The sequence below is a fragment of the Polyodon spathula genome, unplaced genomic scaffold, assembly GCF_017654505.1.
Source record: "Polyodon spathula isolate WHYD16114869_AA unplaced genomic scaffold, ASM1765450v1 scaffolds_65, whole genome shotgun sequence".
In the NCBI taxonomy this organism is placed as follows: Eukaryota; Metazoa; Chordata; class Actinopteri; order Acipenseriformes; family Polyodontidae; genus Polyodon; species Polyodon spathula.
Genome location: NW_024471559.1, coordinates 47,676 through 72,675, shown reverse-complemented (window position 1 = coordinate 72,675; position 25,000 = coordinate 47,676). Strand labels below are relative to the sequence as shown.

The following is a 25,000-nucleotide window of genomic DNA, read 5'->3' as shown; positions in this document are numbered from 1 at the left end:
GAGAGACTAGGAGAGAGACTGACAGAGAGAGAGAGAGACAGAGAGGGAGAACAGGAGAGACACTGGGCAGAGACCTCGGCAGAGTCAAGCCTGGTCTGTCCTGGGGTTTGGTTAGAGTGAGGGTGGGGGTCAGGGTCAAGGGTTAGGGTTGGGGGTCACTCACCACCTGGGCTCGGTTGGTGCAGTTCCTGGCCTGGTGCTCCACGAGGTTCTCTTTCCTGTAGTAGCTCTTCCCACACTTGACGCAGGCGAAGGGCTTCTCTCCTGTGTGTCGCCTGAGGGGAGGAGAGCACAGCACAGCGATCAGACCCGCTCCCCCTGTGCAGGAGAGCACAGCACAGCCATCAGACCCGCTCCCCCTGTGCAGGAGAGCACAGCACAGCGATCAGACCCGCTCCCCCTGTGCAGGAGAGCACAGCACAGCCATGAGACCCGCTCCCCCTGTGCAGGAGAGCACAGCACTGCGATCAGACCCGCTCCCCCTGTGCAGGAGAGCACAGCACAGCCATCAGACCCGCTCCCCCTGTGCAGGAGAGCACAGCACAGCGATCAGACCCGCTCCCCCTGTGCAGGAGAGCACAGCACAGCCATCAGACCCGCTCCCCCTGTGCAGGAGAGCACAGCACCGCAATCAGACCCGCTCCCCCTGTGCAGGAGAGCACAGCACAGCCATCAGACCCGCTCCCCCTGTGCAGGAGAGCACAGCACAGCGATCAGACCCGCTCCCCCTGTGCAGGAGAGCACAGCACAGCGATCAGACCCGCTCCCCCTGTGCAGGAGAGCACAGCACAGCGATCAGACCCGCTCCCCCTGTGCAGGAGAGCACAGCACAGCGATCAGACCCGCTCCCCCTGTGCAGGAGAGCACAGCACAGCGATCAGACCCGCTCCCCCTGTGCAGGAGAGCACAGCACAGCCATGAGACCCGCTCCCCCTGTGCAGGAGAGCACAGCACACGATCAGACCCGCTCCCCCTGTGCAGGAGAGCACAGCACAGCCATCAGACCCGCTCCCCCTGTGCAGGAGAGCACAGCACAGCGATCAGACCCGCTCCCCCTGTGCAGGAGAGCACAGCACAGCCATGAGACCCGCTCCCCCTGTGCAGGAGAGCACAGCACAGCCATCAGACCCGCTCCCCCTGTGCAGGAGAGCACAGCACAGCCATCAGACCCGCTCCCCCTGTGCAGGAGAGCACAGCACAGCCATGAGACCCGCTCCCCCTGTGCAGGAGAGCACAGCACAGCCATCAGACCCGCTCCCCCTGTGCAGGAGAGCACAGCACAGCCATCAGACCCGCTCCCCCTGTGCAGGAGAGCACAGCACAGCCATCAGACCCGCTCCCCCTGTGCAGGAGAGCACAGCACAGCCATCAGACCCGCTCCCCCTGTGCAGGAGAGCACAGCACAGTGATCAGACCCGCTCCCCCTGTGCAGGAGAGCACAGCACAGCCATCAGACCCGCTCCCCCTGTGCAGGAGAGCACAGCACAGCCATGAGACCCGCTCCCCCTGTGCAGGAGAGCACAGCACAGCGATCAGACCCGCTCCCCCTGTGCAGGAGAGCACAGCACAGCGATCAGACCCGCTCCCCCTGTGCAGGAGAGCACAGCACAGCCATCAGACCCGCTCCCCCTGTGCAGGAGAGCACAGCACAGCGATCAGACCCGCTCCCCCTGTGCAGGAGAGCACAGCACAGCCATCAGACCCGCTCCCCCTGTGCAGGAGAGCACAGCACCGCGATCAGACCCGCTCCCCCTGTGCAGGAGAGCACAGCACAGCCATCAGACCCGCTCCCCCTGTGAGGGAGAGCACAGTGCGATCAGACCCGCTCCCCCTGTGCAGGAGAGCACAGCACAGCCATGAGACCCGCTCCCCCTGTGAGGGAGAGCACCCTGCAAAACACGTACCGGTTGTGCACTTTGAGGTAGTACTTGCTGAGGAAGGTTTTGTGGCAGGTGGGACACTGGACAGGGTGTCTCTTGCTGTCCTGGGCCATCCCCGCTGCGTCCCCATTCTCCTTGTTGACGCTGGCCTGTGTCCTGCCCCTCGGCCTGGCTCGTACTGGGCCGGTGATGGAGCAGTGGGGGGGGGCAGCGGTTCTGGGGAGGTACTCCTCGTCCGTGTCCTCTTGCGCGTCCGTGCCGGTCCTCTCCCTCTCCCTCTCCCTCCTCCTCCTTCTCCACTGGGACCTGTAGCTGCTGCAAGAAGGAACAAGAGTGAGTCCCCCCCGCCCTCTCCACCTCGTGAGGGAGCCCCCCCGGCCCTCTCCACCTCGTGAGGGAGCCCCCCTGGCCCTCTCCACCTCGTGAGGGAGCCCCCCCGCCCTCTCCACCTCGTGAGGGAGTCCCCCGGCCCTCTCCACCTCATTATAATCAGGAGCACAAACAGCCCGATGTTCTCACTTCTATGCAGCTCAGTGAAGGGGCCGCGCTGTAATTACTTTGGGTCTTTAAAAAACGTTTCGAGGTGTTCTCAGGGTCTTATTGTAACGTCGGCAGCGCTAGACTGAAAAATTGATCCTTTTTTTTTTTTTTTGTTCAGCAATCGCTACAAAACTGAAACACACGCTGACCACAGAATGCAAGACTAATTAATGAAAACAAAGAACTAAACACAGGTTGAGAAATGTGTCTCACCTCTTTGTCAGCCCCGCTGGCCCCTCCCTCCTCCATCCTGGGTGGGGCGGCCCTCTGCGCCCTTCGAGTCCTGGGGGGGGCGTTGCTGGGGGGGCTGTCCCTCAGACGGGTGGGGCCCTTAACTTTGCGCCCCGATCTTGTTGTGGTGGTGGTGGAGACAGCCGCCCTCCGAACTGTTGTGGGTTTAGACCCATCCTCATCCCCAGCCCCGGCCTCAGCCCCAGCCTCAGCCCCAGCCTCCTCCTCTCCAGTAACTGCAGGTTTTCCCGCCCCCTTGTCCGTCAGGGGGGTCTCCGTGCCCCGTCTGAATTCCTGGCACAAGCTGAGCGCCTCTGGGACCCCGAGCCCCAGGGCTGCGCTCTCGACCTCCTCCAGGTTTCGGGGGGTGAGGGCCAGCTCCCCTGTGTACATGAAGTCCAGGAGCAACGCCAGGCCCTGGGCGGGGCAGGGCTGGGGGAGGCAGGGCTCCTCAGAGGTGGAGGGGTCCTGGCCCTCCCCGCTGAACAGCTGGCTGCAGCAGGCCAGCACGCAGCGGTGAGCCCGGAACAGCGTGCCCTCCTCGGAGCTCAGAGACGCGTCGCAGAAGCGGCCCAGCGCCCTCTGCTGGTTCAGAGCGGAGAGGACAGCCAGGCTGTGCAGGCTCCGGGTAGCTGTCATCTTCCACTGCAGGAGGAGGAACTGGGAATGCAAAGATAAACCAGTGAGAGGCTGTATGAAGCAACAACACCAGTCCCGACATGATACAGCTGAACAGGTAAGTTCAGGTGTGTTACAAGAACTCGTAGTAAAACCAGGGACTGATGCAAACTGCTGTGCAATCGGAGCCTTACTTCCATCCCTGCTACTGTACTGTGCCGTTCACATGCAACCTACACAGGCGAGCACGCCGGTACCCCTGTGCAGCACGCAGCGCTATCGGTGCACGCATTTCAGCACAGCAGCTGCAAATCAAAACTGGAAGAGAAGCTTCCTCGTGTGCCGTGTCTGGCTGTTTTTCAGAATGCACGCCGTTGTTTTTTTGTTTGTTTGTTTTTTTAGAATAAGTTGATCGTGAAAAAAAACACACGCAGCCCCCCCCGCCGTCCCCTCCCCCTCCGGGCCTCGACGTTTAGTACAAAAGGAATGTTTTTAAAGACGGTCCCTAACGCTGCCTTTCTCCAGCAGTGTAACCGGAGCGCGGTTTACCTTGCTCCAGGCGTGGCGGGCTCCTGTGGGTTTAAACCCCGGGGTGCGCACTCCCGGCTCGGCGGCTCTGCAGGCGGACTCCTGCGGAAAAGCAAACGCGGATCGGTTACCTTTTATCCAGCCAGAAAGAAGCCATGTTGAAGCAGAGTTTCCGGATGTGACGCTGCTTCGTTTTGAATCCGGCACACAGGCAAGCAAACATTGAACCAGACTCTCAGCAAAACAAACCCGCCTGGCACTTCAGATATAAAAACAAACAAACAAACAAACAGTGAGCATAGCGCCGATCACTCTGCACACGTGGCTCGGGTCTGCGGATTCCCTTTAAAATAAGATCAACACAAAGGAAGAAGCTTGTCGGCCACCACCACTCTGTGTGCAAAATATTCCCTTATGGGAGATTCCGGGAGACTCGTAAATCGCAGCTGAAGCATTTCTCTCCGGTCCAGGGCTGATGTGAGGCTCCGGCAAGCCCCGGCAAGCCCCGGCAAGGTATCAGAGGCGGCGCTGACAGCGATCGCCCTGTCTGAGGGGTCGCCGGGTGGCTGGTCGTGCAGCACGGTGCGGGGAGGCTGCACATGGGGGCCCGCCGGGTGGCTGGTCGTGCAGCACGGTGCGGGGAGGCTGCACATGGGGGCCCGCCGGGTGGCTGGTCGTGCAGCACGGTGCGGGGAGGCTGCACATGGGGGCCCGCCGGGTGGCTGGTCGTGCAGCACGGTGCGGGGAGGCTGCACATGGGGGCCCGCCGGGTGGCTGGTCGTGCAGCACGGTGCGGGGAGGCTGCACATGGGGGCCCGCCGGGTGGCTGGTCGTGCAGCACGGTGCGGGGAGGCTGCACATGGGGGCCCGCCGGGTGGCTGGTCGTGCAGCACGGTGCGGGGAGGCTGCACATGGGGGCCCGCCGGGTGGCTGGTCGTGCAGCACGGTGCGGGGAGGCTGCACATGGGGGCCCGCCGGGTGGCTGGTCGTGCAGCACGGTGCGGGGAGGCTGCACATGGGGGCCCGCCGGGTTCATTTAGTGCCTCTCCGATCCGTGCAGGGCAGAAGCAGCGAGTGATCGAGCAGCCCGCCCGGGTAGGGACACCCGCGAATATCGGCGAGGGCGAGGAAACAGCAGCGGGCTGACCTGACCGGGGCGGCGGTTTGCATGCCTGTGGAAATATGCTCTTCAGTACACATGTCTGCTTTGTGTGTGTGCTGCGCTTTGCGATCGTCGTTAATCGGGCACGGTGTGTTATTTTCCCGCACTGCTGCATGCTGAGTTGCACAGCCGCAGTTTTGTGCTCGTACAGCGCTTGCATTGCCGCTGTCTTTCCGCCGCGCTGCCCGTGTTCAGTCCCGTATATTAACCGGGTCCGGCGCATTGATGAACTCGTTTAGTCGCTGCGATGTGTGAACGCGCGTCCAGGCTGCTCATGCCGGACTCCTCGGGGTGCAGCATCGTGCCTGCGGGCGGGGGGTGACTCCTTTACAAAGATCGGGGTTCAGATCCACACACGAGGCTGCGGGTGTGTTTGCAGCGCTCAGCCGGTCCGGTTCTGAGCCCCATTCTCGACCCGCTCAGCGCAGTCAGTGCGGGCTGCTCCGGGATTTGGTGGCGCATTTATAACTGGCCTCTGCGAGCTTTTTGCATTCAATCTTCAGCTAGATTATTGTGATAACTAACGCGAACTGAGTTTTTTTTTTTTACAAAGTACCTAAATACAGCTTGAGTTGTGGTTGTTGTTGTTGTTGTTGTTGTTGTTATTATTATTATTATTATTATTATTATTATTATTATTATTATTTGGTACCTAATGGGTTATCGTGCTGCAAGACGGTTATATAATCCGGAATTGCATGGAAAGTTTATTACTCGCATCTCTAACACGACTGTATCATTTTCTTTTGCAGGATTTGTGTTTGGCTCTGAATAATCAAACAGCTGATGATAATTTAGCCCTAAAAGGAAGAATGAAAGTGCCGCACTCCACCAGAGCCCAAGTGAGGAGACTGAAAAAGAAACGGAAGCAGCAGCAGCAACACCGCCACCTAGTGTCCAAACCAGAGCCCTGCACCCTGAGCCCGGGGTCTGCGCTGGCCAGGCAGTACCAGCGAGCCACCAGCAGGGGGCAGCCGACTCTCAAGAGACTGAAACACAAGCAGCCCAGAGGCGTTCAGGACGCTCCGCCCAACTCAAGCTGCCTCTCCCCTTCCTCCTCCTCCTCTGGGGGGAAGAAGTGGATTTGCCCCCAGGAGAGAAGCCCAGCTGGGACTGGGAGGAGAGAGCCTCCTCACGCTCACAGCAATGGTTCGGCCGGGAGAGTGCAGCCCCGGCAGGGGGCGGCGCTGGTCCCCGCTGTCCAGGACTATGAGGTGCAGATGGAGGACACTGATTACTGGCGCTCGTTCGCGGAGTCGGTGATGCAGAACGGGGACCACACGGAGCTCAGCGCGGAGGACACACCCCAAAACAACAGCCAATCACGAGCCGGCGAGGAGGAGGGGGAGGGGGAGGACCCCTCCTACCTGGCTGCAGTGGATGATGGGAAGGGGAGGACGGTGGTCGTCATGGCGCCCGGACAGGTTGGTGTCGGGGTTAATGTGCATGCAGATGGGAATAAGACTCCCAGGGGTTATTTACATAGTGCCTTTCATACAAAAAGACTGGATGAAATGATTCATTTGTGTGGAAAATTAAACAGATCAAAAAATAAAATCAGCTTGGCAAAATGAAATAGAGCAAAAACATGAAGTTTAGCCAGTGAAGGTTTCTACCCTGGAGGTGATTAACCAGTATCTCTCCCCCCTGCGCTCTCTCCTCTCCTCAGGTTTCTACCCTGGAGGTGATTAACCAGTATCTCTCCCCTCCTGTGCTCTCTCCCTCTCCTCAGGTTTCTACCCTGGAGGTGATTAACCAGTATCTCTCCCCTCCTGCGCTCTCTCCTCTCCTCAGGTTTCACCCTGGAGGTGATTAACCAGTATCTCTCCCCTCCTGTGCTCTCTCCCTCTCCTCAGGTTTCACCCTGGAGGTGATTAACCAGTATCTCTCCCCTCCTGTGCTCTCTCCCTCTCCTCAGGTTTCTACCCTGGAGGTGATTAACCAGTATCTCTCCCCTCCTGTGCTCTCTCCTCTCCTCAGGTTTCACCCTGGAGGTGATTAACCAGTATCTCTCCCCTCCTGTGCTCTCTCCCTCTCCTCAGGTTTCACCCTGGAGGTGATTAACCTCGTATCTCTCCCCCCGACGCTCTCTCCCTCTCCTCAGGTTTCCCGCACTGGAGGGGGCAAGACCAGGAAAGAGCGCCGCCTGGAGCTCTCTTCCTCTCCTCAGGTTTCACCCTGGAGCTGATTAACCAGTATCTCTCCCTCCTGTGCTCTCTCCCTCTCCTCTTTCAGACCCTCACGTTCAGAGGGAAGTCTCAGCTCACCTGTCTGTACGGCCGTATCGATGTGTTTGGCTTCACGATGGAGGAAGGGCAGCCCTCGTACCCGCTGCTCTCGCCCCCGACGCACTGCCCCCTCACCATCCAGGCGCTCCCGCACTCCACGGGGGGTAAGACCAGGAAAGAGCGCCGCCTGGAGGCCAAGGCCATCGTGAAGAGCTACCTGCGCGCTGGAGGTACTCAGCATGCTGAGAGCGAGCGAGCACTCACACTCACACCGGGCACTCACACCTGTTCACACGCTGCGGGGGGCGCTCCCTCTGTTTTGATCCCGGTTGTGTAACTCCATGCAGTTTCAGGCAGTGATATTCATCGCAAGCCCTGTGTGTGTGTGTGTCTCTCCCCCCAGCGCGCCGATCTGGTCTCATGAAGCAGGTCTCCTCTGAAACCTCAGTGCTGCTGCTGGAGCGGCTGGAGACCCAGGCAACACGCTTCATCTGCAGCCTGCCAGCTCACCGGGACCTGTTCACACTCAGCGTGGTGAGAGAGAGCGAGCACTCACACTCACACCGGGACATGTTCACACTCAGCATGCTGAGAGAGAGCGAGCACTCACACTCACACCGGGACCTGTTCACACTCAGCGTGCTGAGAGAGAGCGAGCACTCACACTCACACCGGGACCTGTTCACACTCAGCGTGCTGAGAAAGAGCACTCACACTCACACCGGGACCTGTTCACACTCAGCGTGCTGAGAGAGAGCGAGCACTCACACTCACACCGGGACCTGTTCACACTCAGCATGCTGAGAGCGAGCACTCACACTCACACCGGGACCTGTTCACACTCAGCGTGGTGAGAGAGAGAGAGCACTCACACTCACACCGGGACCTGTTCACACTCAGCGTGCTGAGAGCGAGCGAGCACTCACACTCACACCGGGACCTGTTCACACTCAGCGTGGTGAGAGAGAGAGAGCACTCACACTCACACCGGGACCTGTTCACACTCAGCATGCTGAGAGCGAGCACTCACACTCACACCGGGACCTGTTCACACTCAGCGTGCTGAGAGAGAGAGAGCACTCACACTCACACCGGGACCTGTTCACACTCAGCATGCTGAGAGAGAGAGAGCACGCACACTCACACTGGCGCTCACACACTCAGACAGCACGGGTGTTGTAAGCCCCCCGGTTGCACAGCAGTATGATCCAGGCCTGGTTTCACTGAGTTCTGGTTCACACGCTGATCTTGTTTCCTGTCCTCACACTGGGGCTGATTGGCTTGCATGTTTAGCTCAGCTCTGCGTGTGATTGGTTTGCACGTTTAACCCAGTGATCTCTGATTGGTTGCAGAAGGAGCGCGGGTTCCGCCAGCCCGCCCCTGATTGCCCCCTCTCCGCGGCGGGCGTCGTGTCTCTGCCCAGCAACAGCGGCCTGGTGATGTCGGAGCGCTACAGCGCCGCCCTCAGCGAGCTCGTCCGTGCCTGCCAGGGTATGTGTGACGGGGTGAGGGTGAGGGTGTGGAAGCGGGCGGGGTGAGGGTGTGAAGCGGGCGGGGTGAGGGTGTGTGAGGGTGTGGAAGCGGGCGGGGTGAGGGTGTGTGAGGGTGTGGAAGCGGGCGGGGTGAGGGTGAGGGTGTGGGTGTTGAGTGTGTGGTCACTGCACTGGTAGCTAAAGCGCTCTCTGTGTCCCCGTTTCTGTGCAGTGGAGGAGGAGGGCTGTCCTGTGATCCTGGTGTGCGGGGGAAAGAGCGTGGGCAAGTCCTCATTCAACCAGCACCTGATCAACACACTGCTGAACCAGTACGTACCGGAGAGCGGGAGAGGAAGTGCGCGTGTGCGCGTGCGTGCGTGCGTGCGTGTGTCTGATCACCTCTGTGTCTCTCTGCAGTGTCTCCTGTGTGGATTACCTGGAGTGTGATCTGGGACAGACAGAGTTCACTCCCCCGGGCTGCCTGTCCCTGCTGTCTCTCACAGACCCTCTGCTGGGTACGTACACCTGTCCCTCGGCCTGTCCCTCTGTCTGTCTCTGTGGCTCAGATCCTCTGCTGGTTACATCTAGTTTACCTACACTACCCCAACCCCTCCTCCCCTCTCAGGCCCCCCCTTCACTCACCAGCGCCCCGCAGGTCGGATGGTGTATTTCGGGGAGCCCTCGTGTGAGCAGGACCTCGATCGCTACCTGGAGTCTGTGAAGTATCTGTGGAGCTTCTACCGGAGAGAGAGCCCAGTCATCATCAACACCATGGGCTGGGTGCGAGGTGAGTGTCTGTCTATCTGTCTGTCTGTGTGTGATTGTCTAGGAGTCTGTCTGTCTCTGTATGATTGTCTGTGTGATTGTTTTTCTCAGGGTTTGGGCTGCTCCTCCTGGTTGATCTCATTCGTCTGCTCTGCGTCACTCACGTGGTCCAGCTGACCCACGATGACCCCGCCATTGCCCCCATGCCCTCCCTCAGCCCCGCCCACCTGCGCCAAGCCCCAGGCTGGCACACCAAGGGCAGGGGTCCGAGGTTGGCAGAGGAGCCCAGCTGCCTCGCCACCCCGAGGGGCCACACACTGCTGGAGTTCACAGGGGCTGGAGCCGCGAGAAATGTGTACGTGTGTGCATGTCTCTGTCTCTCTCTCTCTCCTCTCTGTAGTGTCACTATCTCTCTCTCTCTCTCTCTCTCTCTGTGTGTCTCTCTGTCTCTGTCTGTCTCTCTCTCTCTCTCTCTGTCTCTCTCTCTCTCTCTCTGTCTCTCTCTCTCTCTGTTCTAATCCCTTGTTTTGTCCTGTCTCTGTGCTCAGGCGTTACCGCTGTAATGTTCTTCGTGATCTGGCCCTCCTGGGATACTTCAGCCAGCTCCAGAGTGTGGATCCTGAGCCAGGGCCGGCCCTCCCCCTGCACAGCTTCACCCCCTACCAGGTAACAGGACTCCCCTGAGGCGCTCCCCTGCGCGCGCTGGGGCTGGTCGAGGCGCTCCCCTGCGCGCGCTGGGGCTGGTCGAGGCGCTCCCCTGCGCGCGCTGGGGCTGGTCGAGCTGATAGCAGAGCCTGGGCTAGGGGACTCTGCTGTGCAGTAGCATCCCTGTTCACTGAAGCTGCTGTGTCTGTGTGTCTTTCCCCAGGTGCCCATGCGCTCCGTGGCCCTGCGCGTGGTACACTACGACGTGGCCCCTGCTCACGTGTTGTACACGGTGAACGCCAGCCTGGTGGGGCTGTGCAGCCTGGCCGAGGGGGTGGGGGGTGCGGGTGGAGAGGAGGGACCCGTGCTGCTCACTCACACCCCCGTCTGTGACTGCCTCGGATTCGGTGAGTCTCTGTCTGTCTGTGACTGTCTCGGATTCGGTGAGTCTCTGTCTGTCTGTGACTGTCTCGGATTCGGTGAGTCTCTGTCTGTCTGTCTGTCTGTCTGTCTGTCTCCTGTCTGTCTGTCTGTCTGTCTTCGTGGCTGTCTGTCTGTCTGTCTAAGCTGTCTGTCTGTCTGTCCCCAGGGGTGCTGCGCGGGGTGTCTGTTGCGCGACTGTCTGTATTTCATCGTGACTCCTCTGTCTGTCTGGAGCTGGCTGAAGCAGGTGAACTGCATGCTGGTCGGGAGTGTCTGGTGACTGTCTCGGATTCGGTGAGTCTCTGTCTGTCTGTGACTGTCTCGGATTCGTGCTGTCTGTCCTCGCGGATTCAGATTCACGTCTGTGAACTGTGGGTCTCGGTTCGGAGTCTCTGTGTCTGTTGACTGTCTCTGATTCCCACTCAGTCTGTTTGTACTGTCTTGTGTGCAGAAGACGGGATTCGGTCTGTGAGTCTCTGTCTCGTGTGGTGAGTCACACACACTGTCTCTGTCGACACACACACACTGACACACACTGTCTCTCTGACACACACACACACGGTGACGCACGCCCGCACTGTCAAACACTGTCACACTGTCACGGACACGGACTGGTGGCGTGAGACTAGTGCGGTCTCTCGGTTGACGACAGGTCGGTGAGTCTCGACGTCTGTGACTGTCTGTTTGTGTGAGTGTCGGTCACTCTGTCTGTCTGTGACTGTCTCGGATTCGGTGAGTCTCTGTCTGTCTGTCTGTGACTGTCTCTGTCTGTCTGTGACTGTCTGTCTGTGACACTGTCACACATTCGGTGAGTCTCTGTCTGCTGTCTGTCTGTCACACACAAACAGACACACACACACACACGCACACACAAACACTTACACACACACACACACACTGTGACTGTCACGGACACACTGTCTGTCTGTGACACACGGACACACACACACATTGAGTCTCTGTCTGTCTGTGACACACGACCGCGTGCGGGCGTCACAACACAAACACTGACACACACACACGGTGAGTCTCACACAAACACTGACACACACACAAATGGTGACTCTGTCTGTCTGTGACTGTCTCACGTCCTCACACACACACACCGTCTGTGACTGATTCAGTGACACTGTCTGCACACACACACACTGTGACGGATTCACACACACACTGCAGACGCACACGGACACAAACACTGTGACACACGGACACACAGACTGTGACTGTCCCGCATTCACACAAACACTGTCTGACTGTGACAGACGCACACACACACTGTCTGACACACACACACACACTCGGATTCACACACACTCACACTGCACTGTCACGTGACACACACTGTGTGTGTCTGTCTGTGACTGTCTCGGAGTCGGTGAGTCTCTGTCTGTGTGTCTGTCTGTGACTGTCTCGGATTCGGTGTGTGTCTGTCTGTGACTGCCTCGGATTCGGTGAGTCTCTGTCTGTGTGTCTGTCTGCTTGTGCAGCTGCATTAGCTTTGAGTCTGTCTGCAGGGGTGCTGCGCGGGGTGGATGTTGCGCGGGGGCTGTATTTCATCGTGACTCCTCTGAGTGCGGAGCGGCTGAAGCAGGTGAACTGCATGCTGGTCGGGAGTGTGGCCCTGCCCCAGGACCTCTTCAGGAACCAGGTGAGAGGAGGAGGAGCCAAGGGGCCCAGTGGAGCTCTGATCACCGACACGCACACACTGACGCACACTGAGACACACACACACAGGAGCACATGTATAATATTGTGTCATAATCATTTATTTCCGGATGTTTTGGGAAGGAAATCTTTAGCTCTGTATATTATTATTATTTATTATTATTATAATTATTATCACTATTATTTTTTTATTATTATTTGATTTTTTTTGTCCGCCTGTATATTTAAAATTCTGTTTTTGTGCCCATTGGAGAGTAGCACGGCCACGCCTTGAATTCACGTGTGTTTTGAGTATCTCTGTATTCTGCTCAGGTTCCTCTGTTTGAAGTTCTGGGTGTGATTCAGTCCAGACTCTTCCCTTCATTCATTGATTCCCTCCTGATATTCCAGGCTGGGATCGAGGGAGAGCGCCCCTACCTCACGTCCGAATACTGCTTCGAAATCTTCGGAGCCGGGAAGCTGAAGAAGAGGAAGAACCTGAAGAGACGGGAGCACCTGGGAGCCCCGAGCTGGAAGAACTGAGCCGAGCCGACCAGAACCACAACAAGAACCAGAGCAAGAACCAGAACCACAAGCAGAAAAAGAACCACAAGCAGAGCAAAAACTAGAACCAGAGCCACAACCAGAACCAGAACCAGAGCCACAAGCAGAGCAAGAACTAGAACCAGAGCCAGAACCAGAGCCACAGGCAGAGCAAGAACTAGAACCAGAGCCACAGGCAGAGCCAGAACTAGAACCAGAGCCACAAGCAGAGCAAGAACCACAAGCAGAGCAAGAACTAGAACCAGAACCAGAACCAGAGCCACAGGCAGAGCCAGAACTAGAACCAGAGCCACAGGCAGAGCCAGAACTAGAACCAGAGCCACAGGCAGAGCCAGAACTAGAACCAGAGCCACAAGCAGAGCAAGAACCACAAGCAGAGCAAGAACTAGAACCAGAGCCACAAGCAGAACCAGAACCACAAGCAGAATCAGAGTCACAAGCAGAGCCAGCGCCCTGGACAGACGGCCTCGCAGTCAGAACGCACTGCGTGTTTAAAAACAACACGAGGAGGAGGAGGAATCTGTTTTAAGACTGAATTTAAAAAATGCTAATTTTTGCAGGAATCTGAAACATGCTTAAGAGTTTGCAAGCACAAGACGAGATCGACAAAACTCTCTCTCTCTGTCTGTGTCTCTTTTTTTCAGTCCATGCCCGTTCCCTTTGCTCAGTTCCAGCACATCGCTGACCACACTGAGCTGTGTTCTGTTACAATGAGTTCCTCACAGGTGCTGCTCTGTGATACACTGAAGCCTGTCTCTCAGCCAGTTTATGGGACCATCAGTTAATAGGGATCTCATGAGGCCAAACAATAAAATAAAGTACATTCTAGCGTGTCACTTCCTGTTTCCAGAACGCTGCCACTGTGCCTGAAATGTGTTAAATGACAATTAAAATATGCATGTTGAAGTTTGTTTTAGTATTTCTGAGTTCAGCACCGGGTGTGATTGAGTGATGGCAGGAGGCCCTGCAGTGTGTTAAGCGCGTCGCGTTATTAAACTGTTCGTGTCTCCTGCCTCTGGGCTGGCGGTAATCCTGCACGCAGTGTGCACTGTGGAGCCTGCAGTTCACACTTCTGTCCACCTGAGGGCGGGCGAGTCGTTGTATAAATGCGTGACTGACTCACTGGCGCCCTGCTGTGTTTTATAAAGTTCTACGGGCAGGCTGCACAGTCAGGCTGCTGTGAACGGCCGGTCTTGGGGTCAGGTCTCTGCTGTGTTTTATAAAGGTCTCGGGCAGGCTGCACAGTCAGGTCTCTGCTGTGTTAGTGCACAGTCAGGTCTCTGCTGTGTTTTATAAAGGCTCAGGCAGGCTATTGTGTTATTTCAATAGGGCTGACGCATGGGAAACTGATTCATTGCTTTATTAAAGACTTGTGTGTGTTCGGGCAGGCTGCACAGTCAGGTCATCTGTGTTTTATAAACTCAGGCAGGCTGCACAGTCAGGTCTCTGCTGTGTTTTATAAAGGGCTCGGGCAGGCTGCACAGTCAGGTCTCTGCTGTGTTTTATCTCGGGCAGGCTGCAGGGGGCAGTCAGGTCTCTGCTGTGTTTTATAAAGGGCTCAGGCAGGCTGCACAGTCAGGTCTCTGCTGTGTTTTATAAAGGGCTCGGGCAGGCTGCACAGTCAGGTCTCTGCTGTGTTTTATAAAGGGCTCAGGCAGGCTGTACAGTCCTCGTGTTGTCATCTCAAGCTCCTCCCTCACTGTGCCGTGCTCATCACGTGGCTTCAGGGTCACGATTTCAATCCAAAATACCTTTGTGATGCGCTTACTGGGATCTTACTGGGATATTTCTCAGGATCGTGGAATTAAATTATCATTATTATCATTATTGTCATTCTTCTTATTACAGAGCTGGTAATCAGACTCCTATTGCACAGCAGTGTTACCCAGTCCAGGTTTTACTGCCAGCTTGATCAGCCCCAGTGTGTCTAGCTAACAAGCTCAGTTCAGGGCGATTTATTTTCCTGTAGGAGTGAATTGAGAAGGAGGCTTTGTACCGGCCACTCTCACACCATTGGTCAGTCCCTGTGCCGTCCCAGCATGCACTTCTCCACGGCATGAATACACTGCTTGTCCACACTGACGGAGCCCCCTGCCCCCCTCTATTTCAGGGGCTGCTGCCTGTCTTTCAAACCCAGGGCAAGATCTGGCTTTCAGGCAGAAGGACAGCGTGTGATCGCAGGAGAGTTTGAAGCGAGGCTTGTTTGTGTTTAGTTTTCTAAGCCAGAAGAGACAGTAAGCCATCGAGGGGTCTGAGCTGGACTTCATGTGAGAGGAACCAGGACCAGGACCAGAACCAGGACTTTGCTTCATCAGATATTTTTAAAACACATTAAAAAATTATCTTGATTTGTTATTTTTAATAATGAGGGTTAGGAGCAGAGGGGCAGCATGACAGAGGAGGAATAACGAAGGAAGAAGAGCAGGAAAAGGAAGGTGGAAGAGAAGAATTGAAGGAAGAAGAAAAAAGGAAAAACGGAAGGAAGGAAGAGAAAGCAATGTTCTCTTAGAAGGAGTTATTCATTTATTCATTTATTTATTTCGTGGGGGTGACCCCTGAGCATGTTCCTGTACTGGAAGAAGCGGGGTGCGTACGAGCTGGAGACGGAGTTGGGGGAGCTGGGGGGGTACACCCCTCTTGAGAAGTACTCCTGGGACTCCAGTCTGCACATCAGTGAGGACCTGAGAGGTACAGATCAGCTGAGACTGCACTGCTGGGGGAGGGAGAGAGTGTGAGGGGACGGATCAGCTGAGACAGCACTGCTGGGGGAGGGAGAGAGTGTGAGGGGACGGATCAGCTGAGACAGCACTGCTGGGGGAGGGAGAGAGTGTGAGGGGGACAGATCAGCTGAGACAGCACTGCTGGGGGAGGGAGAGAGTGTGAGGGGGGGGACGGATCAGCTGAGACAGCACTGCTGGGGGAGGGAGAGAGTGTGAGGGGGACGGATCAGCTGAGACAGCACTGCGGATCAGCTGAGACAGCACTGGGGGAGGGAGAGAGCTGGGGGAGGGAGAGGGTGTGAGGGGGACGGATCAGCTGAGACAGCACTGCTGGGGGAGGGAGAGAGTGTGAGGGGGACGGATCAGCTGAGACAGCACTGCTGGGGGAGGGAGAGAGTGTGAGGGGGACGGATCAGCTGAGACAGCACTGCTGGGGGAGGGAGAGAGTGTGAGGGGGACGGATCAGCTGAGACAGCACTGCTGGAGGGCTGGGGAGGGAGAGAGTGTGAGGGGGACGGATCAGCTGAGACAGCACTGCTGGGGGAGGGAGAGAGTGTGAGGGGGACGGATCAGCTGAGACAGCACTGCTGGGGGAGGGAGGGGGACGGATCAGCTGAGACAGCACTGCTGGGGGAGGGAGAGAGTGTGAGGGGGACGGATCAGCTGAGACAGCACTGCTGGGGGAGGGAGAGAGTGTGAGGGGGACGGATCAGCTGAGACAGCACTGCTGGGGGAGGGAGAGAGTGTGAGGGGGACGGATCAGCTGAGACAGCACTGCTGGGGGAGGGAGAGAGTGTGAGGGGGACGGATCAGCTGAGACAGCACTGCTGGGGGAGGGAGAGAGTGTGAGGGGGACGGATCAGCTGAGACAGCACTGCTGGGGGAGGGAGAGAGTGTGAGGGGGACGGATCAGCTGAGACAGCACTGCTGGGGGAGGGAGAGAGTGTGAGGGGGACGGATCAGCTGAGACAGCACTGCTGGGGGAGGGAGAGAGTGTGAGGGGGACGGATCAGCTGAGACAGCACTGCTGGGGGAGGGAGAGATGTGAGCCAGTCTGGGGGAGGGAGAGAGGGGGACGGATCAGCTGAGACAGCACTGAGGCCATGCAGCCAGTCCAGTCTGCTTGTCATCTCAAAGTTTCTCTCTCTCTCTCTCCAGTCAGTCACAGCTCCACTGTGTTTGCTGTCATGTTTGTATATGAGTATGATTGTATTATTCTTCAGAATGACCTGCCTCTCCTCCTCCTCTTCTTGCTTGTTGCTAGGCAGTGGGTAGTGTTTAGAATGCAGCAGTGCCTCTGTCATGCACAGAGGTCTATTGTCCCGCACAGTACAGTAAGAGCACAGTGTGATTCACCCTCCTGTACAGTATACCCCAGCCCCTATAGTACTGTGCAGTGTGGCCCATGCCCTCTGTGCAGTAAACAGGGAAGGAGTTGAAATAAGACTCCCGTTGCATAGCGGTTTGATCCATTCCTTGTTCCACTGGGAGTTTAATAAGATACACCTGAGCAAGACTGGGTAAAACTGCTATGCTGTGAGCACTGGGAGGGAGAGTGAGAGGGGGAGAGAGATCACAGCTCTGCAGGAGACTCCTCTCACTCCTTCACTCACTCTGCCTCTTTCCTCACTCCCTCTCTAACTCTCTCTTCTCTCTCTCCCTCTCTCTCCCTCTTTCTCACACTTCTTGTCCTTCTGATAAAAGCATTTCCTCCCCAGCCAGTCCTGTTGTGTCTGCTCTGAGCCCCGCCCCTATCCCTGTACACAAAGACTGGCCTTGTGAACTCTCTCTCCTCTCTCTCTCTCTCTCTCTCTCTCTCTCCTCTCCCTCGCTCTCTTCTAATGGATTAACCCCTTGTGTTCCAGATGAGCAGAGCCCCCCTGCTGCGGGATTCCTGGCCTGTCAGCACCCGGACTGTGTGGGGGGCCGGAGGGCAGTCAGGGTAAGAGAGCACCACGCCTCGGAGCTCTGAGAGCCAGCGGGAATCAATGCAACAGGGGGTCAAATTGGGGGGTCAAACTGCCCTGCAGTACTGCGCTGTCTGACTGTCTGTCTCTCTGTGTGTCTGTCTGTCTGTCTGTGTGTAATGACTGAATTAGTGAAGGAATGCGCAGTCTGTGGAGAGATCAGGGCAGGACTGAGCCGGTGATAATGACTGAATTAGTGAAGGAATGCGCAGTGGAGCTCTGTGGAGAGATCAGGGCAGGACTGAGCCGGTGATAATGACTGAATTAGTGAAGGAATGCGCAGTGGAGCTCTGTGGAGAGATCAGGGCAGGACTGAGCCTGTCTCTGTGGAGAGATGACTGAGCCGGTGATAATGACTGAATTAGTGAAGGAATGCGCAGTGGAGCTCTGTGGAGAGATCAGGGCAGGACTGAGCCGGTGATAATGACTGAATTAGTGAAGGAATGCGCAGTGGAGCGCTGTGGAGAGATCAGGGCAGGACTGAGCCGGTGATAATGACTGAATTAGTGAAGGAATGCGCAGTGGAGCTCTGTGGAGAGATCAGGGCAGGACTGAGCCGGTGATAATGACTGAATTAGTGAAGGAATGCGCAGTGGAGCGCTGTGGAGAGATCAGGGCAGGACTGAGCCGGTGATAATGACTGAATTAGTGAAGGAATGCGCAGTGGAGCGCTGTGGAGAGATCAGGGCAGGACTGAGCCGGTGATAATGACTGAATTAGTGAAGGAATGCGCAGTGGAGCTCTGTGGAGAGATCAGGGCAGGACTGAGCCGGTGATAATGACTGAATTAGTGAAGGAATGCGCAGTGGAGCGCTGTGGAGAGATCAGGGCAGGACTGAGCCGGTGATAATGACTGAATTAGTGAAGGAATGCGCAGTGGAGCGCTGTGGAGAGATCAGGGCAGGACTGAGCCGGTGATAATGACTGAATTAGTGAAGGAATGCGCAGTGGAGCGCTGTGGAGAGATCAGGGCAGGACTGAGCCGGTGATAATGACTGAATTAGTGAAGGAATGCGCAGTGGAGCTCTGTGGAGAGATCAGGGCAGGACTGAGCCGGTGATAATGACTGAATTAGTGAAGGAATGCGCAGTGGAGCGCTGTGGAGAGATCAGGGCAGGACTGAGCCGGTGATAATGACTGAATTAGTGAAGGAATGCGCAGTGGAGCTCTGTGGAGAGATCAGGGCAGGACTGAGCCGGTGATAATGACTGAATTAGTGAAGGAATGCGCAGTGGAGCTCTGTGGAGAGATCAGGGCAGGACTGAGCCGGTGATAATGACTGAATTAGTGAAGGAATGCGCAGTGGAGCTCTGTGGAGAGATCAGGGCAGGACTGAGCCGGTGATAATGACTGAATTAGTGAAGGAATGCGCAGTGGAGCTCTGTGGAGAGATCAGGGCAGGACTGAGCCGGTGATAATGACTGAATTAGTGAAGGAATGCGCAGTGGAGCTCTGTGGAGAGATCAGGGCAGGACTGAGCCGGTGATAATGACTGAATTAGTGAAGGAATGCGCAGTGGAGCTCTGTGGAGAGATCAGGGCAGGACTGAGCCGGTGATAATGACTGAATTAGTGAAGGAATGCGCAGTGGAGCGCTGTGGAGAGATCAGGGCAGGACTGAGCCGGTGATAATGACTGAATTAGTGAAGGAATGCGCAGTGGAGCGCTGTGGAGAGATCAGGGCAGGACTGAGCCGGTGATAATGACTGAATTAGTGAAGGAATGCGCAGTGGAGCTCTGTGGAGAGATCAGGGCAGGACTGAGCCGGTGATAATGACTGAATTAGTGAAGGAATGCGCAGTGGAGCGCTGTGGAGAGATCAGGGCAGGACTGAGCCGGTGATAATGACTGAATTAGTGAAGGAATGCGCAGTGGAGCGCTGTGGAGAGATCAGGGCAGGACTGAGCCGGTGATAATGACTGAATTAGTGAAGGAATGCGCAGTGGAGCTCTGTGGAAAGATCAGGGCAGGACTGAGATTCCATTCCTTTAGTGTTCAGGAATTTCTCTGAGGCTGGAGGGACCAGACTGGCTATAAATTGTGCTTTTTTTATTGGTCATAATTTCTAAAACGGGAAAGCTGAGTGTCTGGAACTACAGCAGAGCTGCCTGCCTGATTTTACTACAGAGAGAGAGAGAGAGAGAAAGAGAGAGAAAGAGAGAGGGGGAGGGAGGGCTGGCATGAAACACAAACAGTGCACAGCACGGCCAGCAGGGGACAGCAGAGCTCCAGGAAGCGTGGGATCTGGAGCTGGAAGCGAGGGGGGCGTGACACTTCAAAAATAACATCCACAAGTTCATCTGAGTTTCCAGAGAAATGGCAGTAGTTAATGCATTGGAGACGACTGTATAAAAGATTAATACAGTCTACCCCAGTCACACAGGACATGCACAGTGTGTGTGTGTGTTTGAGGCTGTGTCTATGAGAGAGAGTAAACACACAGTGGGAGTGGAGGAGCACAGGAGTGCTGTGAAGCCCAGGCAGGACTGGGCAGCTCTGAGCCTGTGTTCCTGCTCTGAGACACTGGGTGGGGCAGAGTCAGAGCGACGTGTCATTGGATATCCGTCATCAACCACAAAAACAAACCGGCCAGCATAACAACAGACACACGACCTGCCTCGCAGGCCTCCGTCTCTCTGTCTCTCTCTCTTTGGGTTTCTCCTCTCCAGTAGAGCTCTTTCTCTGCTCCTCTCCCGCGCTGTCAGAGAGCTACACTGTGCTGCACAGATGATCTGATCAGACATGACTTCTCTCATTAATCCGGCCATGGAAACTTGGCTTCAGCTGCCGGCTTCCCACTTCGAGGTGTGTCCCAGACGAGAGGCAACTTGCATCAGTTACTGAAGCTGAACTGAGTCATGCAGACCAGCGTTTGGGTTCTAGTGCCTTCATCAGAGTTATTGAAACTGAACTGAGTCAAGCAGACCAGCGTTTGGGTTCTAGTGCCTTCATCAGAGTTATTGAAACTGAACTGAGTCAAGCAGACCAGCGTTTGGGCTCTAGTGCCTTCATCAGTGTGATTATTGAAACTAGAAGAGAACTGAGTCAAGCAGACCAGCGTTTGGGCTCCAGTGCCTTCATCAGAGTTATTATTGAGGTGAAACTAGAAGAGACCGAGTCAAGCAGAGCAGCGTTTGGGCTCCAGTGCCTTCATCGGAGTTATTATTGAGGTGAAACTAGAAGAGAAGGCTGGTTCCTGCGCTCCCTGCCCCTCACAGGAACAAGCTGTGGGATGATTAGGAAGCAGGAGGGCGTGTGACGAGACACCAGCAGAGAGGAGGAGTGCAGCTAGACTCACTGGTACATTACTACTGAGTGTGTGTATGTGTGCGTGTGTGAGCGTCTCGGTGTGTGTGCGTCTGTGTGAGTGTGTATGTGTGCGTCTGAGTGTGTATTTGTATTTGTGTATGTGTGTATTTGTGTGTATTTGTAAGTGTCTGTGTTTTAAGCAGCTGTCTGTCAGCCCTTTTCAATGAAAGCTTCTTTCCCAGGAAATCCTGCTTCTGTTCTTAAAAAAGGCCCAAACCGCAGTCACGTCAGAGGCTTCTGCTTGAAACGGTAATCCCGGTTTATGAGGGGTTCACTGCTCCGCCCGCAAGGTCTCCTTTCGTTTTCTCTCTGGGTTTTAAAAATAGAATCTGAGAGAGAGAGAGAGAGAGAGAGAGAGAGAGAGATGGCTATGCTGCAGTGAGTCAGTGATCGCTTAGTTGATGACGTTGTGTTTAGTGTGATACAGACCAATCGTTACAACACAGCTGCAGCAGACTGAGACCTGCCTGCCTGGCTCTCTCCCTGCCTGTCTCCCTGCCTGGCTGTCTGCCTGCCTGGCTCTGTCCCTGCCTGCCTGCCTGCCTGGCTCTCTCCCTGCCTGCCTGTCTCCCTGCCTGGCTCTCTCCCTGCCGGTCTTCCTGCCTGCCTGTCTCCCTGCCTGCCTGTCTCTTTCCCTGCCTGGCTCTCTCCCTGCCTGTCTCCCTGCCTGGCTCTCTCCCTGCCTGTCTCCCTGCCTGGTTTTCTGCCTCCCTTGTTCTGTCCCTCCCTGTCTCCCTGTCTGCCTGCCTGGCTCTGACCCTGCCTGTCTCCCTGTCTGTCTCCCTGCCTGGCTCTGTCTCTGCCTGTCTCCCTGCCTGTCTCCCTACCTGGCTCTCTCCCTGTCTGTCTCCCTGCCTGGCTCTCTCCCTGCCTGTCTCCCTACCTGTCTCCCTGCCTGGCTCTGTCCCTGCCTGTCTCCCTGCCTGCCTGCCTGTCCGGGCTTGAGGAAGTTATTGTCACTCAGGGCTGATTCTCGTGAGAGGAAGGGAAGGTGTTTTTCTCCAAGCTCTGGCTCTCTCTCTCCCACTCTCCCAGAGGATCGGATCCTGGGAATTCAGCTGCCCGGAGCTGGAGGGGGTTAGTTTGGAAGGAGCCACGCCAGGGGAGTGAGTGTGAGTGTGAGTGAGTGAGTGAGTGTGTGTGTGTGAGTGTGAGTGTGTGTGTGAGTGAGTGAGTGTGAGTGTGTGAGTCCTTCTTGTTATTATTTTAAACGGATTCTGGTCTCTTCAAGCTGGGTTCACAACGCCCCGATGTTCCAGTGAGTTCAAGAAAAAAAGACTGATCTGCCCCGCTGCACTGATCTGCCCCGCTGCACTGATCTTTGTTTGATAAACAGAAATCATATCACTAATCCGCTTGACCCTGCTGGACTTTTTCCAAACCTCTGTATCACCTCCTTTGATCACTGTGTGCGTCACTGCATCATGTTCAGCACCTCTCTGTGCTTTACAATGCTTCCCTGTGCTTTACCAGACCTCTCTGTGCTTTACAATGCTTCCCTGTGCTTTACCAGACCTCTCTGTGCTTTACAATGCTTCCCTATGCTTTACCAGACCTCTCTGTGCTTTACAATGCTTCCCTATGCTTTACCAGACCTCTCTGTGCTTTACAATGCTTCCCTATGCTTTACCAGACCTCTCTGTGCTTTACAATGCTTCCCTGTGCTTTACCAGACCTCTCTGTGCTTTACAATGCTTCCCTGTGCTTTACCAGACCTCTCTGTGCTTTACAATGCTTCCCTGTGCTTTACCAGACCTCTCTGTGCTTTACAATGCTTCCCTATGCTTTACCAGACCTCTCTGTGCTTTACAATGCTTCCCTGTGCTTTACCAGACCTCTCTGTGCTTTACAATGCTTCCCTGTGCTTTACCAGACCTCTCTGTGCTTTGCAATGCTTCCCTGTGCTTTACCAGACCTCTCTGTGCTTTACAATGCTTCCCTGTGCTTTACCAGACCTCTCTGTGCTTTACAATGCTTCCCTATGCTTTACCAGACCTCTCTGTGCTTTACAATGCTTCCCTGTGCTTTACCAGACCTCTCTGTGCTTTACAATGCTTCCCTATGCTTTACCAGACCTCTCTGTGCTTTACAATGCTTCCCTATGCTTTACCAGACCTCTCTGTGCTTTACAATGCTTCCCTGTGCTTTACCACCTCTCTGTGCTTTACAATGCTTCCCTGTGCTTTACCAGACCTCTCTGTGCTTTACAATGCTTCCCTGTGCTTTACCAGACCTCTCTGTGCTTTACAATGCTTCCCTATGCTTTACCAGACCTCTCTGTGCTTTACAATGCTTCCCTATGCTTTACCATACCTTGAGCTCTGTGTTTGGGGTCAGTGTGTGATATGCTTTCAGGGTGTATATTTCTGCCCTCTCGCTTGTCCTTAACGAAATTCCCTTCAGACTATAAACAAACCTGAACACAGTGGAGTGCTTGGGAGGTGACCCCTGACCCCTGACCCTGTGTCTCCCACAGGTGTGTCACCACCTGGACTGCCAGGCTCTGAACAGCCACACCCCCCTGAACCTGTGCGAGTCATGTGACTCCCGCTGTCACCACGAGCAACCTGGAGACAGCATGCACTACGACAGACACCCCCGCTTCCACCTGCAGCCACAGGGTGAGAGAGAGAGAGGAGAAATAGAGGGACACAGTGCAGCTCAATCCACTGTCATAGGAAGCAGAGCAGCTCTGTCATAGGAAGCAGAGCAGCTCTATAGGAAGCAGAGCAGCTCTATAGGAAGCAGAGCAGCTCAATAGGAAGCAGAGCAGCTCTATAGGAAGCAGAGCAGCTCAATAGGAAGCAGAGCAGCTCTATAGGAAGCAGAGCAGCTCAATAGGAAGCAGTGCAGCTCTATAGGAAGCAGTGCAGCTCTATAGGAAGCAGAGCAGCTCTATAGGAAGCAGAGCAGCTCAATAGGAAGCAGAGCAGCTCTATAGGAAGCAGAGCCGCTCAATAGGAAGCAGAGCAGCTCTATAGGAAGCAGAGCTCAATAGGAAGCAGAGCAGCTCTATAGGAAGCAGAGCAGCTCAATAGGAAGCAGAGCAGCTCTATAGGAAGCAGAGCAGCTCAATAGGAAGCAGAGCAGCTCAATAGGAAGCAGAGCAGCTCTATAGGAAGCAGAGCCGCTCAATAGGAAGCAGAGCAGCTCTATAGGAAGCAGAGCAGCTCTATAGGAAGCAGAGCCGCTCAATAGGAAGCAGAGCCGCTCTATAGGAAGCAGAGCCGCTCAATAGGAAGCAGAGCCGCTCAATAGGAAGCAGAGCAGCTCAGTCGTCCTCGTCTCAGCAGGCTGGTCTCTCAGTCAAGCACAGCTGCTTTCCTGGCTGCGATCCCTCCTGTGTTTCTCTTGCTGTGTTTCTGACTGTGTCTTCCCTGTGGCTGCAGGTTCGATCCTGGCTCGAAACATGTCGACGCGGTCCTGCCCCCCCCGCACCAGCCCCCCCTCTGACGTGGAGGAGGAGGACGAGGGGGAGGGGGGAGGCGACACTGCCAAGGGGTAAGAGGCAGCAATAGTGAGCAGCTACAGATTGAGAGTGCTTGAGGTGCTTCACTCAAAACCTCTCCTCCTTTGTTTTTTCATTCTGTCGTTCTCTCTCAGCGGCTCCACAGTGGGGTTATTGAAAGCATTGTTTTATTGTGTTTTATTTCAGATTTTTTCAGTTAGTAACTGGTTTGTTTTGCCTCCTCTGCAGGGATCAGAGAAGCGCATCATTGAAGCTGAACAAAAAAAAACCAAGACGAAGACACACTGATGTGAGTGTGTGTGAGTGTGTGTGTGTGTGAGTGTGCGTGGGGAGGGTATGCAGTGGGTTGTTTGACTCTGCTCTGTCGCCCCCTGCAGGACCCCAGTAAGGAGTGCTTCACGCTGAAGTTCGACCTGAACGTGGACATCGAGTCCGAGATCGTCCCTGCCATGAAGAAGAAGACACTCAGGTGAGTGTGAGTGTGCACTTTGCAGAGTGAGTGTGAGTGTGTTTCGTCTCTCACCCCACGCTGCTTGTTTGCAGGGAGGTCCTGTGCCCTGTGTTTGAGAGGAAGGGGATTGAGCTGGAGAAGGTGGATCTGTTCCTCGACCAGTCCAACACGCCGCTGTCTCTCGGGTTCGAGGCGTACAGATTCGGGGGGCACTACCTCAAGATCAAAGGTAGTGACACCAGGACTGGATCACACCACTCTGCAGTGGGAGTGTCATACTCCCATCCCTGTGACGTGCCTCCCCTCTCCCCTCTCCCCTCTTCATCACTGCCTCCTACACTCCCAGAGTCTTCCCAGATGGGATTGCTGCCCTCACAGTCCCGGT

At 55.6% G+C, this 25,000-nt stretch overlaps 2 protein-coding genes and 1 pseudogene across 6 annotated transcripts in view; 2 read left to right on the top strand and 1 right to left on the bottom strand.

Moving 5' to 3' along the window:
- Window positions 1-107: 107 nt before the first annotated feature.
- On the bottom strand, window positions 108-3,290 carry LOC121307978 (annotated as a pseudogene).
- Window positions 3,291-3,305: 15 nt separating this feature from the next.
- On the top strand, window positions 3,306-12,810 carry nol9 (nucleolar protein 9). 5 transcript variants are annotated; one of them, XM_041240258.1, is made up of 13 exons: window positions 3,306-3,387; window positions 5,712-6,383; window positions 7,195-7,417; window positions 7,591-7,721; window positions 8,540-8,678; window positions 8,892-8,988; window positions 9,077-9,174; window positions 9,285-9,446; window positions 9,536-9,779; window positions 9,973-10,090; window positions 10,293-10,476; window positions 12,007-12,140; window positions 12,548-12,810. In XM_041240258.1, the coding sequence occupies exons 1-13, from the start codon at window positions 3,346-3,348 to the stop codon at window positions 12,677-12,679; spliced, it is 2,376 nt and encodes a 791-aa protein (XP_041096192.1). In that variant the 5' UTR covers window positions 3,306-3,345; the 3' UTR covers window positions 12,680-12,810. The 5 variants fall into 5 exon arrangements, with proteins under 5 accessions (XP_041096192.1, XP_041096195.1, XP_041096196.1 ...); XM_041240261.1 differs by having other exon boundaries at window positions 3,376-3,397; XM_041240262.1 differs by lacking the exon at window positions 3,306-3,387 and adding an exon at window positions 3,770-4,008.
- A 1,751-nt stretch (window positions 12,811-14,561) lies between these two features.
- Window positions 14,562-25,000, top strand: part of LOC121307976 (pleckstrin homology domain-containing family G member 5-like) — a 16,340-nt gene continuing 5,901 nt past the window's right edge. Inside the window, exons 1-7 of the mRNA XM_041240256.1 lie at window positions 14,562-15,388; window positions 17,286-17,362; window positions 23,172-23,316; window positions 24,085-24,196; window positions 24,393-24,453; window positions 24,542-24,633; window positions 24,708-24,998. Of these exons, the coding sequence (XP_041096190.1) occupies window positions 15,262-15,388; window positions 17,286-17,362; window positions 23,172-23,316; window positions 24,085-24,196; window positions 24,393-24,453; window positions 24,542-24,633; window positions 24,708-24,998 (905 nt within the window). The 5' untranslated portion in view covers window positions 14,562-15,261. The remainder of the gene's footprint in view (window positions 15,389-17,285; window positions 17,363-23,171; window positions 23,317-24,084; window positions 24,197-24,392; window positions 24,454-24,541; window positions 24,634-24,707; window positions 24,999-25,000) is intronic.

Bases quoted from the DNA above. Each gene is read 5' to 3' on its own strand.
- nol9 (XM_041240257.1), top strand. From the start codon at position 4,449: ATGGGGGCCCGCCGGGTGGCTGGTCGTGCAGCACGGTGCGGGGAGGCT. The intron at 6,384-7,194 runs GTTGGTGTCGGG...CTCCTCTTTCAG, and splicing joins TCGTCATGGCGCCCGGACAG to ACCCTCACGTTCAGAGGGAA. The intron at 7,418-7,590 runs GTACTCAGCATG...CTCTCCCCCCAG, and splicing joins GAGCTACCTGCGCGCTGGAG to CGCGCCGATCTGGTCTCATG.